We start from the raw sequence: 19,000 nt of genomic DNA on the forward strand, positions 1-19,000 counted from the left end.
AGAGACAGAGAGAGATAGAGCATCAGCGAGGAAGGAGCACAGAGAGGGAGACACAGAATCAGAAGCAGGCTCCAGGCTGTCAGCACTGAGCCCGACATAGGGCTCAAAATCATGAACCTTGAGATCATGACCTGGGCCAAAGTTGGACACTTAACTGAGCCACCCAGGCCACCCTTCTTTTATTGTTTCTTAATGAAAGTACAGAATGTAACTGCTAAATTGGATTCCATCATATAGATAGGTATTCTATATTCTAAAATTCCTCTATTATTTGGCATAGGTTCCAGATTTGTTTGATCTTTGCATGTAAGTTTTTGGATACATTAACTGTTTAAAATAAAGTTGGCTGTAAATGATCAATTTGTGTCTGCAGAGTTTATAAACCAGATTTTTGTAGAAATGATATTTTTAAATTGTGCCAGAGGATCTGACTCTTAGAAATAATCCTCCTCCTACCCACCTCCTCGCTCCCCTCCCCCAAACCCTGCAATTTTATAACGAATATTTTAAAATAAAAATACCAGCACATTTTTGTTTCGATAAAATTGGGTTTGAAATTTTCATTTTATCTGGAAGAAGTGCATTTGGTTTTCATTTATTTAAAACTATTTGTTTTTAATCTTTGAGAGTCCTTTTTTCCCCCTGGTCTTAAGAGGATACTTCGCTCCTGATTATGATCTTTTGTTTTCCAGAGTAACAGCTATCCACCAATGTCAGATCCATACATGCCTAGTTACTATGCTCCATCCATTGGATTTCCATATTCTCTTGGGGAAGCAGCATGGTCCACGGCTGGAGACCAACCTATGCCGTATCTGACAACCTATGGACAAATGAGTAATGGAGAACATCATTATATACCAGATGGTGTGTTTAGTCAACCTGGGGCATTAGGAAATACCCCTCCATTTCTTGGTCAACATGGATTTAACTTTTTTCCTGGTAATGCTGATTTCTCTACATGGGGGACAAGTGGATCTCAGGGACAATCAACACAAAGTTCTGCTTATAGTAGCAGTTATGGCTATCCACCTAGTTCTCTTGGGAGAGCTATTACGGATGGACAGGCTGGATTTGGCAATGATACTTTGAGTAAGGTGCCTGGCATTAGCAGTATTGAGCAAGGCATGACTGGACTGAAAATTGGTGGTGACCTGACAGCTGCAGTGACAAAAACTGTAGGTACAGCCTTGAGCAGCAGTGGTATGACTAGCATTGCAACCAATAGTGTGCCCCCAGTTAGCAGTGCAGCGCCTAAACCGACCTCATGGGCTGCCATTGCCAGAAAGCCTGCCAAACCTCAACCGAAACTTAAACCCAAGGGCAATGTGGGAATTGGGGGTTCTGCTGTGCCACCACCTCCTATAAAACACAACATGAATATTGGAACTTGGGATGAAAAGGGGTCAGTGGTAAAGGCTCCACCAACCCAACCAGTTCTGCCTCCTCAAACTATAATCCAGCAGCCTCAGCCATTAATTCAACCACCAACATTGGTGCAAAGCCAACTGCCTCAACAGCAGCCTCAGCCACCACAACCACAGCAGCAACAAGGACCTCAGCCACAGGCCCAGCCTCACCAAGTGCAGCCCCAACAGCAACAGCTGCAGAATCGCTGGGTAGCTCCTCGGAATAGGGGAGCTGGATTCAACCAGAACAATGGAGTGGGCGGTGAAAACTTTGGTTTAGGTGTTGTTCCTGTCAGTGCTTCACCTTCTAGTGTAGAAGTGCATCCAGTGCTGGAAAAGCTAAAGGCCATAAACAATTATAATCCCAAAGACTTTGACTGGAACCTGAAGAATGGACGTGTGTTTATAATTAAAAGCTATTCTGAGGATGACATACACCGATCCATTAAGTACTCTATCTGGTGTAGTACTGAGCATGGTAATAAGCGTTTGGATGCAGCTTACCGTTCCCTGAATGGGAAAGGCCCACTCTATTTACTCTTCAGTGTGAATGGCAGTGGACATTTTTGTGGAGTGGCTGAAATGAAGTCTGTTGTGGACTATAATGCATATGCTGGTGTCTGGTCTCAGGATAAGTGGAAGGGCAAATTTGAAGTTAAATGGATCTTTGTCAAAGATGTTCCCAATAACCAGTTACGGCATATTCGCTTAGAAAATAATGACAACAAACCAGTTACCAATTCGAGGGACACTCAAGAGGTACCCCTAGAAAAAGCTAAGCAAGTGCTTAAAATAATTGCTACTTTCAAGCATACCACCTCAATCTTTGATGACTTTGCACATTATGAAAAGCGTCAAGAAGAGGAGGAAGCCATGCGTAGGGTAAGAGTACAGTGATTTTTGTATGTAGGGTCTTTTTCTTGGGGTGGTACATATGGATGGGTGTTCTTTAATGCCTTTTAATATTACATTTTGAGTTTAGGAACTTTATTCTGAAGGAAACCAACCACTTAGCTTAAGAAACAGAACTCTGCAAACTCCCTTGAGGGCCTCAGAGGCACATTAAATCCTTTTCTCTTTCCTTCCTAAGTGTCATCCTTACTCTGAATTTGCCTGTTCTTTATATTCAGGGGATAAAAGGTCATTGAGTTGTATTCATCAAAGCCTAGTAAGTTCTGCATTTATAACTAAGCAAATTTAGGAACTGGTGAGGGACTGTAATCACTAATTTTAAACATTAGTTTTATGCAAAAACGTGCTTAGGATTTTGAAACAGCTTTTAAATAAATGTTTGAATATAATTTATTTTGTATTTGTGAGAAAACAGATTTTTCCCCGAAACTCCTTCCTGAACCGTTTTTTAAAATATTTGAGAGAGAGCTCGTGAGCAAGCAGGGGATGGGGACAGAGAGAGGGAGAGAAAGAATCTCAAGCAGGCTCCACACACTGGTGGCGCAGAGCCCGGTAAGGGGGCTGAGATTCACCAACCATGATCCGTTATGATCTGAGTCAAAATCAATCTGACCCTTAACCAACTGAGCTACCCAGGCACTCCCTTCCTGAAACATTTTCATAATTTGTACATTTAAATTAAGCACTTGTATAAAGTATAGGGAGGATCTGACTTTAGGAAGGCAGTTGAGAGTTGGGAATGCATGGACTTTGAGATTTTGATTGAAGAATTTGATTTCTTATTCTGTTATTGACCCTCTCTGAAACTCGTGAGACTTTCCTGAAGTTATGCACTGTTTTTGCTTGCGTCATGTAGGCCAGAATTTGGTCACGGGGCACAAAGGCAAGACAGCTGGGGAATGTTTTCTGTTCCAAACCGCAGAAGAAAATTGGGGTCCTATTTTTAGGAGGAAAAGAGAGAATGGATATAGTAGACAACTAGCAGATTTTTCCATAGACAGTACATTCAAATTTCTTTTCAAATGCCGCAAGGGTAAAGTTACTAGAAGCTTTTTTAAAATATTGGCTGGTAGAGAAAGAGATACGGGAAGAGCATGCAAGCAGGGGAGAGGGGCCAAGGTTGAAAGAGTCTTAAGCAAGCTCCACACTTAGCATGGAGTCCGATGCAGGGCTCAATCTCACAACCCTGGGATCATGACCTGGGCTGAAGTCAAGAGTTGGATGCTCAACTGACTGAGCCACCCGGGTCCCCCAAGTTAGAAGCTCTTCTAAGAAATTATGTTGGTTACTATGGAAAGCTGTTACGTAGAAAATGTCAGTAATTTGTTTCTATGTGTGAACTTAAATATCTGTGGCTTCTTAATTTTTGCAGACAAGGGAACTATTTGAGCAAACGTTCCTCACTGGTGAATAATATTGAAATAATAATTCTAGAACAGTAGTTTGCAAACCTTAAGCTGCTTAAATTATTGGGATGCTTTTTGGAATGCAGCTGTTCTTCCGCTGTAGGAAAATCTGATCAATGGATGGCCCTTGAACAAATGTGCAGGTCAGGGGTGCCCCCCCCCACCCCCCAATTTCCATAGTTGGAAATTTGTGTGTAACTTTTGACTCATCCAAAACTTAACCACTGATAGCCTGCTGTTTACAGGAAGCCACCTTGCTGATAACATAAACAGTCGATTAACACACATTTTGTATCTTACATGAATTATATACTGTAGTCTTACAGTCGAGTAAGTGAGAGAAAACATGGTATTAAGAAAATCATCAGGAAGATAAAGTACATTTACAGTACTGTATTTAACAGAAAAATCTACTCAGCAGGTGAGTAAATGGTCATACTGTAATTGCCATGACCAATAGTGGATCAGTAGAACTGATTTGGGGTATGAAAAGTAGGATGCAGGTTTCTTTTTGAGGAGGTGCTGGTTTTAAGGTGTTTTTGAGAAATATGGACTGTGAAATCTGTGATTAAGCAGTTAGATGTGAGAGTCACACATTTGGGAACTTTCTTTTCTTAAATAGTTGATTCCACGAAAGTGGGATGAGATTGCTCAGGGGAAAAAGATGCATGGCAAGGAAATATTTACCAATTTTTTTTTCTCTCCCACCACTAAGGGGTGGTCACCCTTGTATGTCTTCCACATTTCTTACCTACCCGGTCTGCAAATTTAGCCCTAGTTTATTATTTTTTTTAATATAATTGTCTCAGGCATTATTTATGACAGTTACATATTGTTTTTATAATCACGTATATACCACAGTGATTTAAACTTAATTTTTAAACTTAAAAATTTTACATTTAAATTGTTTCAGAGTTTACTGCCAGTCTTTTGATGGTATATAATCCATCTTTGACATGTTTATTTTGAATCTTTTTTTTGTTGTTCAGCCTTATGTGACATATTTGATAATTTTTTTTTCAGTTTATTTATTTTGAGAGAGAGAGAGTGAGTGGGGGAGGGGCAGAGAGGGAAAGAGAGAATTCCAAGCAGGCTTCACACTGTCCCATGAACTGTGAGGTCTTGACCTGAGCTGAAACCAAGAGTTGGACACTTAACAGACTGAGCTACCTAGGTGCTCCTTCCATATACTTTTCAACTTGTTTAGTTTTTTAAAATTTACCTACAGTAAAATTGTAAATTTGTAAATTCCCTTTTGCTGACGTCTAGTCAAGTGCTTCCCTCCCCCTTTGATCAATCCATTCTCTGTCTCTATAAGGCATTTTTCATAATGTCATGTAAACGAAATTACATAGTGTGTAATCTTTTAAGATTTCTTTCACTTAGCATGATATCTTTGCAGTGTATCAGTGTTTTATATATCAATTCTTTGTTCCTTTTAATTACTAAGTACCATTCCACTGTGTGGATTCACCATAGTGTTTTTATCTTTCATCCTTTAAAGCACTTCTGAGTTGTTTCTAGTTTTTGGGGAATGTAAATAAAGGTCCTATAACTTTGTGTATATATCCTTTTTAAAGTTTTTTAGGGGTAGTTGAGTGGCTCAGTCGGTTAAGCATCTGACTCTTGATTTCTTTTCAGGTCATGATCTCGGTGTTCGTGAGTTCAAGTCCTGCGTCAGGTTCTGTGCTGATAGCACGGAGCCTGCTTGAGATTCTGTCTCCCTCTCTCTCTCTCCTGTCCCTTGCTGGTGCTCTCTATCAAAATAAATATTTTAAAAAAAGATAAAAGTTTTTAAAAAATTACATAGTATAATTCACTTTTTGAGAAGTACAGTTCCATGAATCTTAACACACTTATCGATTTGTATAACTATCACCATGATCAGGATACAGAATAATATCATCATCCTGGGAAAGCTATCTTGTACTATCCCTTCATATTAACATTCTTCCCCCATATCTACTTCTGGCAACCGTGATTTGGACTCAGTATAGTTCTTTTTAAATTGAAGTATAGTTGACATACAGTGTTATTTTCAGGTGTACAACTTAGTGATTCAACATTTACATACATTACAAAATGCTCACCACTGTAAGTATAGTTACTGTCACCATACAGAGTTATTACCATATTCACTATACCTTGTTCTGTGCTTTTGTACTTATAACTGGAAGTTTGTACCTCTTAATCCTCTTCACCTCTTATACCCCTCCCCACCCTCCCAACTTTGTTGATTTTTAGATTACACATATAAGTGAAATCATATGGTATTTGTCTTTCTCTGTCTGACTTATTTCACTTAACATAATACCTTCTAGGTTCATCCATGTTACCACATGTGGCAAGATTTTTTTTTTAATGGCTAAGTAAAGTCCCATTGTGCGTGTATGTATATACACCACATCTTTCTTCATCCATTCATCCATTGATAGACACTTGGCATTGCTTGCATATTTTGCTATTATAAATATTGCAGCAATAAACCTAGGGGTGTTATATATATTTTTGAATTAGTGGTTTTGTTTTCTTTGGTTAAATACCCAGAAGTGGGATTACTGGATTGTATGGTGTTTCTATTTTTAATTTTTTGAGGCACCTCCATACTGTTTTCCACAGTGGCTACACCAATTCCCATTTGCCCAAACACTGCCCAATGTTTCCCTTTTCTCTAAACACTCGCCAGTACTTGTTATTTCTTGTTTTGATGCTAGCCATTCTGACAGGTGTGAGGTGAGATTTCATTGTGGTTTTGATTTACATTTCCCTACTGATTAGTGATATTGAGCATGTTTTCTTGCCTGTTGGCCATGTCTTTGGAAAAATGTTCATTCATGTCCTTAACTCCTAATTGGAACTGTCATTTGTAAATCTCTTTTCCCATTCAGTAAGCTACCTTTTAGTTTGTTGATGATTTCCTTCGCTGTGCAGAAGCTTTTTAGTTTCATTGTAGTTTTTTTAGTATCCTTTTTTGTGAAATGATATTTTAAGACTCATTTTGACCTTTTTCTGTCATCATTGAACCTGGAAGAGGATCATCCAGGTCAGGTATTTGCTCCAAAACAGGGTTATTGTTGTTTTTTTTCCTTTCTTCCTTTTAATGTTTAGTGTTAGTTTCACATTCTCTTCCTGCTGCAAATGTGGAGACAGGAGAATCCTGTTGATTGTTAACTTTACCAGTCAAATGATTCATCAGCCTGTGAAGAGTGAGAAGGGAGAGCCAGTACAATGAATATGCTAGTGGGTGAAATTTAACTTTTCTTTGAGTTTGAAACGGCCATGTCGGGAAACTGTTTTCTCTGTTTATTGACTGTTTTGCATTTGGGGTATCACGTGTCCTTGCCCAGTTTTCTTCCTGGTGCTGTTATCCCTTGTCCAGCAGGAATGTGTAAATTTTCATTTGTAGATTTTCTCTTAGATAATGTTGTGCTTACACTTTAGCTTTCCAGCATAACTGCTTTTAAATACGCTTGGCAACCCAGTGATAAAGGATGTGTTCCCCCTCCGTTGTAGGTCCTCCTTGGCTCCATCAAAAAGGACAAATTAGTGGTGTTTTGCTAGAATTTTTTTTTTTTTACTTGTTATGCCCATTTTATTTGTTAAAGAAAAGGATTTGCAAGTCATTGTTTAGTGTTCTCTTTTAACATGACCCCATCTGTCTTGTGTTTTGCTGAAATTCTTCAAAGCTTCTGATATGTGGAGGTCACATTTTCCCAGATGCAAATTCTTCAGTCTTTGGGTAAAGTAGGGTTTCTTAAGACCCAGAATAGCACTAATTATAAAAGAAAAGATTGATGAAATTCGACCAGTTTAAAATCTGTTCATCAAGGGGCTCATCAGTCAGAGAATGCAACTCTTGATCTCAGGGTCATGAGTTCAAGCGTCATGTTGAGCATGGAGTCTACTTAAAAAAAAAAAAAAAAAATCTGTTCATCAAAAGATGCTTTAAGGAGGGTAGAAAGACATGTAAGGCCCTAGGAGGAATTTGGACATAAATGACCAAAGATTAGTTAGTATCAAGAATGTAGAAAGAACTCCTATGAATCAGTTTAAGAAAAAAGATGAACCCAGTTGAAAAATGGGCAAAAGATAGATTGAAACAAATATGGCAAAAAAGTATATGAAAAGATACTCCGTCTTATTAGGGAAATACAAATCAGGAGTATAATGAAAAAATTTTTTATATCCATTTATTTGGTGAAATTGAGAAATTTGATAGTATCAGGTATTAGACTGTAGATCAACAAAAGCTCTTCTACAGCTGGAGATAGGACCATTAAATTGATAACAGCCATGTGGGGAAGTAATTTTGCATTTTTTTGTAAAGCTGAACAAAATTTCATATATTTTATAATTCAGTTCTTTGTGTACACACATGCACGCACACACACATACATAGCTAAGAGAAACTTCCTAAATACATCAGAAGACACACAAGAATGTAGATAATAGTAAAAAGACTGGGAACAACCTAAATGTTTATCATCAGGAAAATAACCGAAATATATTGGTGCCATAATGATAGAGTAGAATTGATTGAACTATAGCTACATGCAGCTGTATGTGTGAATCTTTTTCCTTCTTTTTATTTGGACATAATTTTTAATTTATTTGGGAGAATAAGAATAATATGTGAAACACACACATGCCTTTTATCCAGATTCACCTATTAGTGTTCTCCCCTGTTTGCTTTTTTCATAAATTTGAGAGTCAGTTCCCTATATCATGGCTCTTTACCCCCCAAAAAGTATAGTGTCTATTTCCTAAGGATAAGGGTATATAACCACAATACTATTATAAGTTGATTCTCACTGTCCTTTTTGGCATTTTTTTTCTTTTTTCTAGTATAAGATCTGGTAGAGAAGCTAAAATAGCCAAAATAGAATTAGCCAAAATAATTTTAAATAGTAAGAACAGTTTTAGAAAGCTTATACTAATCTGACCTCAAATCTTTGCCTTTCCCTGGTTTGGGAAGATTTTTTCTTACGCTTTTTCAGGGAGTTACTAGTTTTAAATTTTACATTTGGGTCTGTGGTTATTATAACTTTCATTTCTCTTTCTAGTGTTCATGTTTTTATTTAAGTTCTTAGGCCTACTTACGATAAAAGAAGGATTTTTAAGAAGCTAAGTCCATCTTCTCATCACTGGGTCTTTAATTGACTTTTGTTTGTTTGTTTGTTTGTTTGTGGTTATTTTGACAACAGAGGAATTCCCCAGGTTGTCTTGCCAGCAAAGCACTCAGTGGAGGAGCCTGCTAGACATCCTGTCAGGTTGTATAATACTTAGAAAGTCATGCTGTCTCTGTTAAACTAAGGGATATTGGTGAAACTTAAAACTGGAAGAGAAATCTGTGCTAATTATCATAGTATTTGCCTCATTCTTCATTCTTAATATTTTAACACATACTTTTGATACCAAAATATTTTATTAAAGTCAAGCTTAATGGCAGAACAACCAAGGCAAACTCACTAAAAGGATTCAGGAACAGAAGATAATTTAAAATATAAAACAAAATTTATTTTGTTCTTAGGATTCATATGTAAAAAGAAAAGAAAGCCAGAAAATGTTTTTGGAAATGAGAAATACGAATGTCAAAATAAAAACAATACAGCAAGCAAGCAGGTAGTAAAATAAATGCTCATGTTTTAGAGCTAGTTTATTCTGGAGTTTCAAATCAAAGAAATTTCCATGTGTGGAGTAATAGAGATGAAAAATACAAAAGGTAAAAACAAGTGATGGAAAGAGGGGACCCGCCCACTGTCTTTCTAAAGGAGTGTTGAAAGAGTGTAGGAAAAAAACCATCAAAGGGAAGAATGGTTAGAGAAAAATGCCCAGAGCCAAAGGTTGTATGTTTTCAGTGGGAATGGGCTCAAGCTGAGTGACTAGCAGCATTATTTCCAATTGAAAAGAATTAAAGATGGGATAAAGAGAAAATCTTGAACTTCCTGAGCAAAAGACAAACTGCCTTCTACAAGGGAAGGAGAATCAGACTATCAGAATTTTTCCATCTACAACTCTTGATACTCCTATGGAAAATCTTAGAGTAGAGGGTAATGGGGCATGTAGAATTATATTCTTAAGGTCAGTGTCCCATTATATCAGTGAAGGGGAAATGCAAACTAAAGAGAATTTCAGGTGTACAAGAGTAGCCGCATATCCTTCATGAGAAGGTAACCTGAAGAGGTTTTTTAGCAGAATGCAAAGGTATTCAAGAAAGATAATACCTGGTAACTGGTTATACTAGAACAAGTATCTCTCAGCAGGGGCAGACTCTATGTATCAGACAGGTCTTCATTGTATGTAGTGTATCTCAGGACTATAAGCATCTCCACTGTGGTCTTTAAAGCCTGACAGATGAAATGAGCCCTCAGTGGGGAACCACTGACCTTGGAGAAGTGAAGGAAGCTAAAAAGAAAATAAAATTCTAACTAAAAGAAAATAAAAAGTTTCTAAGTAATCATGTTCACAGAACATAAGTTCTGTGAGAGCAGGGCTTGCTTTTGTTCTCTGCTGAACCTCTAGCACCTAATGACTGGCACATAGTAGCTGATTAAATATTTGTTGAAGGAGTAAATGCTTTGAAGAATCTCTTTCCTTTGGGAAAGTTTGAATGTCATTGAATTTTTATTTATTGGTTTAAATTGCTGTACTTTTTTATTTAGGAACTCTGTACTCAGTTATTCAAGTTACATAATAAATGCTGCTGATTGTTTTTCCCATTTGTAGAAATGGACAATAGTATATAAAAGATTTAATTATAGTTAGAACAAAATGTTATGAGATGGAATAGAAGGAGAGAAAGAATTGAGGAAGGGTAAATAAATGCACTGTTTTTCTCATCTGAAGGTAACAGATTATTGTTTAAAGATAATATATCAAGCAATTGTGCCTCAAGCATATTATTTGAAGTCATAAAGACAATCACTAAAACTAAAAATAGTGTGGCTTCTAGTGTAAGGGGGGGGGAAGAGAAGGAGAATATAACACGTCCACTGTAATACATTACTTATCATATACAATGGGAATTGATAGTGTTTGCATTGAAAGAACAAGAACTTTATGTGTTAGTATGCTACTTAAAGTTATAGTGGCGACCCATAGGAGGAACTTAGAAGGGGCTAGAGTGGGTACAGGAGCTTACTTTTTACTTGAACTTGCTATTTGTATATATTACTTCTAATGATAAAGCTAGTTTAATTGCAAAATAAGAGAAATAAAACAAAGAACTAATAATGTTCTGAGTATATTTGTACAGATAAATATGAGTAATCTGCACAGCAGTAGAATCTACTTTTGACTATTTAGATAATCTTTTTATTGAAATATTACTTCTGTACTTGAATGTGAGTCATTTAGATCCTACTAGATATTCTTTGGTTATAAATCCTTATCAGGAAATCTAATCCCAAGTGAAATTTTTAGTTTTATTTCCCTGTAGAAATTAGAGTTTTCAATTGCTTGTAACTTTGAGGTGACTTCCTAAATAAGGCATTTACCTGTTCTCTCAGAAACAGATGAAGACCCGCAGTTTATGCCAAAACAAGCAGGACATAATGATAATAAAATCCCTATTAAATTGTTTTAATTTCTAGAATCTTCTATGCATTTTGCTCATGTATACCATTGTATATTGTTAGTTATTTTGAAAGAGCAAATTTTAGTACCTCCAATAATATTTTTCATAATGGGAATACTTTTGATTCTGAGATGAGATGATAGTCTGTCTCAAAGTAACCAAATTTTTTGTTAATATATAAGAAGTCACTTCAACAGTAACACTACCTGTGACAACAGTGAACATTTCTCTGACAGTTCTATGCATCTTTTTCTCAAGTAGTACATTTAGTTTAATGCTTTCCCATTAATCAAATTATAGTTCTTTAAGATCAAGAATTAGTCGAAGTCTGTTCTCATCTACCTTTTGGTAAACTTTTTTATGGATGGACTTCTTTTATACTGAGTGAGTTGATTATGATTAACAAAAACAAAATTTTGCTTTTCCTTTCATCTTTACTATAAAATTTGAAGAATAATATTTCTTTGGAAAATAGTTTTTGGCACAAGATGTGTCACACTGGATACCATAAGCTTTTTTTTAAATTTTTAATTAGGCTCCATGCCCAACGTGGGGCTTGAATTCACGACCCTGAGATTAAGATTCATGGGTCTACTGACAGAGCCAGCCAGTCACCCCAATACTATAAACTTTTTATATTACATATTTAAGTAATTCTCTGATAAAATATTGAGTGGTATTTTTGTATAGTCAAGATGATACAGTTTTAAGTGTAGTAATACTGTGTTTTGCACTTGGTAAATAGTCTTTGTAAGCCAGAGTTGGGGAAACGACGTGCTCTGATTAACATTTTAGAGTACTGATTTGTTTTTATTTTTTTCTCAGATTAAGGTTCTTGCGCTGTAGGAGAGTTAATAGTGGCTGTATTTTTGTTCCAGTGCTGGTTAAGAATTTTAGAAGTTTAGTAAATGAACTATCTATAGTTCACTGGGTTCATGCTAGATCTTTGGGAGATACTTCTTTCATACCTATTACAGTATGAACAGTCATCATTAAATTTGATGGGTATTTCACTTATTTTTCTTCAGCAGCAAATACATTATTACTTCATGAACATACGTGTTTAGGTGATACGAATTATCTTGTTTAAGTTTCAGGAAGTAACTTAAATTGTTGAATTATCTTTCCAGTTTACTTAATGATTTATTTTAAAAATTGTATGTGCAATTTCTTAATTTAGAAATTGACTTGCTATATTGCATTCTAATTTCTGAGTGAAACTCACTTCACTGCCTCTTGACAGAAAACTTTGAACTTATAGAAAGGCATTTCAACTCTTAGACATTATATATTCAATACTGATGTGTTCTGTTTTGCATTTGAAATAACAAAAGGGAATGGAGGAAAGATAATAGGATATATAATAAAATAACTAAGGTAACAAAAAGCTACTAGTTAACAATTCCACTTTTGAATTAAAAGTCTGGAATGTACTAATTTTATTTTTTTCATTTTATTGTAAACAGACCAAACTCTGATTCCAAAATAGAATTGTGTGTGGATTCCTTTTATTTGGCTTTAAGACCCTCTGTTCCTGGGTCCCCAGATCAGCCATTTTGTGTGAGGAATCTACTAGCACACATCTACATCTTGTATTCTGGTCAACCTATATCACCATATATTTAGTTCCTGTATTGTTTTTTCTTAACTGGGATCCCTTATTCATTCCAGCAGATATATACCAAGGGTTACTAGTAAGCCACTAAAGATAAATAGCCCTTTCTTTATGGAATTTAATCTGCTTGGACAAACATAATTAATTTCTCTCAGTTTTATATTTTTCAGTATTGAGGACCTACATGTCTCTTGAAGAATTTATTTTATGTGTGTGTGTGTGTGTGTGTGTGTGTGTGTGTGTGTGTGTGTGTATATATTTAACTTAATTTTGGTATTTTTTTAATGTAATTGGTAATTTCAGTTTTACTTTCCAGTTGTTTGTTGCTGGTTTATAGAAATATTTTGTATCTTCTGACCTTTGTAAATTCATCTATTAGTTCTAGGAGTTCTAATAGAACATCCTTAGGATTTTCTGGCTGACAGTCACAGTGTCTGTAAATAGAGACCATTTTATTTTTTCTTATGCTTCTTTTTTGTGTGTGATTTTAATTTTAATATAGTGTGGCTTAAATGTGAAATTAAGTGAAAACTCTAAAACCAAAATAAGACTACACATAAACAAAAAAGTTAAGTGTAGTGAGTGATGTTATTTTGCTGAAACTAAATCACAGTTCAAACACATGAGTTAGTTCTAAGGCTTCTTAGAATCATATTCTTACTCTCATTTGGACCTAAACTAACGTATGCTATGACTGTTGTCCACCACTTTTCACTATTTGAACTTACTCCTAACTCTTTCATTTTATAGTACACTTTGAGATTACTTGATCTTTGGTTGGTATGGATAAATTGATTATAAATTATTAGACTGCATCTGTTCTTTTTTTTCAAACCTGAAATATTTCTTTATTTTATAAATGCAAACTTGGGCACTGGAATCTCTTAAAGCAGTTTTTTATTATAGTGTGGTCATGCAGGGGATCAAGAATGTTAAGTCTCACGTACATGGAAACATTAAAAAAATCGAAGATTTGGCTTTGTAGAACAGAGCCTCCAAAGCATAATCATTCTCTTTTCCCTTGATGATTTTTTTTTAATTTTGATTTTAGTTTACAGTACAGAATTGATCTATTTCCTTTATATTTTTTGTGTTTTGCTTTCTTACTGCAAAATGATCATGTTTTTGGGACAGTGCAGGTCAGAAGCTTCTCTCAGTATTAAAACACTTTAATGGATCTGGACAAATGTACAGGCTTTTGAACAGCTGGGGCTTTTATCCATCTGTTATTGCCCTTGTTCTACTCTCTAGTGTGAAAATTTTCAGTTGTGTAAACCAGTCTGAGTAGATTTTAACTCTGGTAAATAATTAATTTTCCTTCTGAAGAATTGAATCTATTACATATTTTAACTACAGTCATTGTACATCTAAAATCTTGTCTTTTTTTGGAACGTGTCCCTCTTTTTTATTTAAGTCTGATAATTCACTGGTTTTAACTTTGGGGCAGAATTTAACCCTCTTGTAAACAATAAAAAGAGAAGCTGGGCAACCATTAAAATTAACAGTACTCTGTAGAATATCTATGTATTTCATATTACTGCACCAATATGATACTTAATGTGTTTGGGAGTTGTATTTTTCTAACTTTTCACTCTGATTTTTTAAACATTTGGAAGTAATTTTTAGATTTACAGAAATGTTACAGAGATAATATAGGATGTAGTTTCTCCTAATATTGACATGTTATATAATCATAGTATGTTTATCCAAACATATGCTTTTCCAGATTTCCCCACTTTTCCCAGTTTTTCTATTCAAGATCTGGAAAACCAGTTTTGTATTCAGTTTTTATGTCTCCTTAATCTTCTCTAAGCTATGACAGTTTCTATGTCTTTCATGGCTTTAACACTTTTGAAGACGTTACTGGTCAGGTGTTTTATAAGGTGTCTTTCAATGTTGGTTTGCCTAATGCTTTGCCATGATTAGACTGAGTTTATGGGAAGAGTACTACGTAAGTGATACATCCTTCTCATCTGATCGTATGTAACTTATTGTGATATTAATTTTGATTGCTTGGTTAAGGTTGTATCTGCTAGGTTTCTCTAATGTAAATGTCCCTTTTCTCCTTTTGCATACGGTGTTCTTAGAAGCAAGTCAGTATGTCTAGCCCCACACTTTATTTTATTTTTTTAATTTAAATTTTAGTTAACATACAGTGCAGTATTGGTTTCAGGAGTAGAATTAAAGTGATTCCTCACTTACATACAACACACAGTGCTCATCACAGGTGCCCTCCTTAATGCCCATCGTCCATCTAGCCATCTCCCACCTACCTACCTTCATCAACCCTTAGTTGTTCTTTATAGTTAAGAGTCTCTTGTTTACTGCTCTTCTCTTTTCCCCCTCCTTCCCATATGTTCATCGGTTTTATTTTTTAAATTCCACATAAGAGTGAAATCATATCTTTGTCTTTCTTTGACTTATTTTGCTTACCATAATACATTCTAGCTCCATCCATGTTGTTACAAATGGTAAAATTTTATTTTTTGATGACTAATATTCCATTGTGTGTGTGTGTGTGTGTGTGTGTGTGTGACATCTTTATCTGTTCATCAGTTGATGGACATTTGCAGTCTACACTTTAAAGAAGGAAAAGCAAGCTCCACCTCATGCAGGAAAGAGTATTAAAGAATTTGTGAAATTTTTTGTTATTTATTCAGCTCTTGTGTTTGTTCTTTTTCTTACTTCTAGAATATTCCTTTTGTCTTAGATCCCTACAGTTCTCTAATTTTTTTTTCTTTGTGATTTCCAGCTCTTTTTTTCTGATTTGTAATTTGAGATATTTCTTAGACTTAATATTCTACTTTCTAAATGAGGCTGTGACCATTTTCCCCTTTAATTCATATACTGAAATATTCAGTTTGAAAATGAGATTTTTAACATAAACAAAGGTGTTTGTCTTTTTGCATTTGGGTCTCAAGTGCCTGCCTGCCTGCTTTTTCTTTTTTTTTCCTTCCAGGTATTCACTGGTTCCTTTTGCAGTTCTGTGTTACTCTACTTGTGTTCCTAGTGCTTTTTCTCATTTACTTTTTGGATGGTGTGGCGTTTTAGATACACATTTACTTTTTCCCTTGTGGCTTTTTAAACCTCAGGTCTGGTTACTGAAATATTGCTTATAATGATAAACCTACCAGTGATTAAAAGGAAGTAAGTCATTTATCTCTAAGGTTAAAGGCAAGCTGTTGGCCTCTCTCAGAAAACTGAAGAAAATTTTGTTTTCAAGCTGTTTCCTAGGTAGAGAAGTGAAGTCTTAGCTCATCTGTGAAACTCATGGTTTAACAAAAAGACATGGGTTGGCAAGTAACCTTCCTCCTGGAGCTCATCTCCACATGCCAACTTGTGGATCTTGACCTTAGGATCATATGTTGGTCTCCAGTGTCTACTCACTTCAAGGTGGGGAAGAAGCCCTATACCAGACTCAAAGCCCTCTAATCTCCGAATCTGCCTGTTTGAGGCCTAGCTCTGTTAATGGAAAAGGAGAGGAGAAGGCATTCCTCTACAACTTATTTTTTGAATTGTCAATCATTAAGAATAAAAATTCTGTGAGTCACTTTGGGATTGTGTCCTAAAGAGTGTATATGTTTAAGTGCCTTCTTCTGAACTATTACTAAAGACATAGTCTTGTAGGTGTACTGGACCATGGCTTCCTTTGAATGATTTGGGTTTCCTTTCTCCCTCTATCCAGCTATCACTGATAGCTCAGCATCACTTAGTCTCATTTTTCTAGTGGTCTATAGCTGATAGCATGCCCATAGATATCTCATTATATTCAAGTATTTGTTTAATATTAACAGTGTCAGGTGCAGTTCTAGATCTTGTTAATGTAAATGTGGTTGTTTTGTTTTGTTGTCTTAAAGCCGAGGTGGTGTTGACCATATTCAGGAAGACCTGCATTTTGTTGGTGGAATTTTTTTCCATGCTAAGGACTTCCAAATTTGTATACCCACCCTGGACCTTTCCTCTTATCTCCAAACTCATGTATCCAGTTGCCTGTTTGACATCTTCTCACAGTTGTCTAATAAACATCTTAAATTTAATATAACGCTGTTTGCCTGCCCCAAACCTTCTCTATCTCTGTATAGGGCACCACTGCCCTGCCAGTTGTTGAGGCCAACAATGCTGGACTCATTTGTGAAACTTCTCTTTCTCACTTCACGTCTAATCAGTCTATCAGTAAGTAACTTGTCAGCTCTGCTTTCAAAACGTATCTGGAATCCAAGCTCTTCACTAGCTCTGCATCTTCCAGCCCTGCCTAAGAGCTATTATCGTACTGGATTATTACTGTGCTAGCCTTTCTGGCTTTCCTGTTCTCACCTTTGCTCCCCTACAGTCTATTACCAGCAAAACAGCCCTTAGGAGATCCTCGTGAGACAGTTTTTTCATGCTTCTCCTGATACTGTTAGTATCAAAGTATTGCTAACCTCAAAATATGTCAGGAAATATTCCCCCTTTTTCTAGTCTCTGGAATAGTTGGTGTAAGTTTAGAGTTATCAGTTCTGGGACAGTTAATTAAATGCACATCTAAAACTATGTGAGCTTGGAGGCACCTGACTGGCTCAGTCAGAAGAGCATGTGGCTCTTGATCTTGGGGTTGTGAGTTCAAGCCCAATGTTGGGGTGTAATTTACACACACACACTTAACATGTGAGACGGTGGGGTTTTTTGGGGGTGGATTTTTAATTGTTGATTAAAGTCCTTTATTACAAGTCTCTTCAGGTTTTCTACTTATTCTTGAGTTTAGTTTGGTAAATTGTATGTATATGAATTGTACTTTTAGGAGGTTGTTTTGTCTTAAGCCTTTTTTTCATATTGGCATTAATGGTATTTTTATTTTGTAGTTGTATCAGTCTTTTGCTAGTAATGTATCTTCTTTTTAAATCAGTCTTTCCAGAGATTTTTTCTCTTGGTAGTTTTTTTTTTTCTCCCAAACACTAATAGATTTCCCCCTCCAAACACCCAGTTTTTATTCTCTGATTCTCTTTATTCTTGTTTTCTGTTTCATTATTTTCTGCTGCTATCCTATTTTATTCCTTCTACTTTTGGGGGCTTATTACTCATTTCCTAACAGATTGAGTTGGATGATGAGCTCATTACTTTTCAGACTTTCTCTTTTTTTTTAAAGTTCTACATGTGTAAATTTCTAAGTGTTTGTTGGGACTTAGACTAAGCATTTTCATTATTGTACTGATGTAAAAATTTTTGAATTTCCATTATGATTTTTTTTGGAGATTTTTTAGGAGTGGTTTTAGAATTTCCAGATGTGGTTAAGGTTTTTTGTTAATCTGTTTTGCTCCTAAAACTGATGTCAGAAAATGTGATGGTGCATGACATAGACCCTGGTATTTATTGAGATTTGCTTTCTGGTCTAGCATGTAGTCCCCTTCTGTGGTTTTTCTGTGTGTACCCTACAATTGGTTTGGTTTTCTGTAGCATGTATATTCACTCTGTATTTTTACTAATATATGTTCTTTACCAGTTACTTAGAGAAGTGTGTTGAATTCTCCTGCTATAATGAGAAACCTGTCAAATTTTCTTTGTAATTCTGACAACTTTTAATATATGTAAAGTTGTTTTTTTAGTTTAATATTATTGCAGCTTATTTTAAAAATATCTGTTATTTAGTATCGAGTGACCGTTTTGTCTCCCAACAGTGGTTTTTGCCTTCAAATGAGTTTTGTCTGGTACTAATATCATTGTATCAGTCTTTATTTGGTTTGTGTTGTCATATGTCTTTTCATTACTTTTAACTTTGTGACCTTATGTTTTAGGTTGTTTTCTTGTAAATCATATATAACTGGATTTTTGAAAAATCTGAACTGTTATTTATATTTTCATTGAAGAACAGAGTTTTTGATGCTTGATTATAAATGTATATTTCTGCTGTCTTATTTTGTACTTTCTAATTAAATCTAGTTCATTCAGGCTCTCCCCTCAACCCTTCTGTCCTGTTGTATTGATGTATGTGTTTTGTTTTTTTTTTTATTTTCCTCTTTTCCTGGCCACTGAGTTAGAAGTTACGCATTACATACATAGCTATCTTGTAATACGTATGTAATTTGTATATTTTGAATTTGATTCAGCT

At 35.5% G+C, this 19,000-nt stretch overlaps 1 protein-coding gene across 6 annotated transcripts in view; it reads left to right on the top strand.

Annotated features, from left to right (window-relative positions):
* The window catches only part of YTHDF3 (YTH N6-methyladenosine RNA binding protein 3), a 40,501-nt gene that overhangs the window by 15,871 nt on the left and 5,630 nt on the right, over positions 1-19,000 (top strand). For all 6 annotated transcript variants that reach the window (XM_043601149.1, XM_043601147.1, XM_043601148.1 and 3 more), the window contains one exon: positions 693-2,291. In XM_043601149.1, coding sequence (XP_043457084.1) covers positions 693-2,291 — 1,599 coding nt within the window. The remainder of the gene's footprint in view (positions 1-692; positions 2,292-19,000) is intronic.

Source organism: Prionailurus bengalensis, chromosome F2 (genome assembly GCF_016509475.1).
Source record: "Prionailurus bengalensis isolate Pbe53 chromosome F2, Fcat_Pben_1.1_paternal_pri, whole genome shotgun sequence".
NCBI lineage: Eukaryota > Metazoa > Chordata > Mammalia > Carnivora > Felidae > Prionailurus > Prionailurus bengalensis.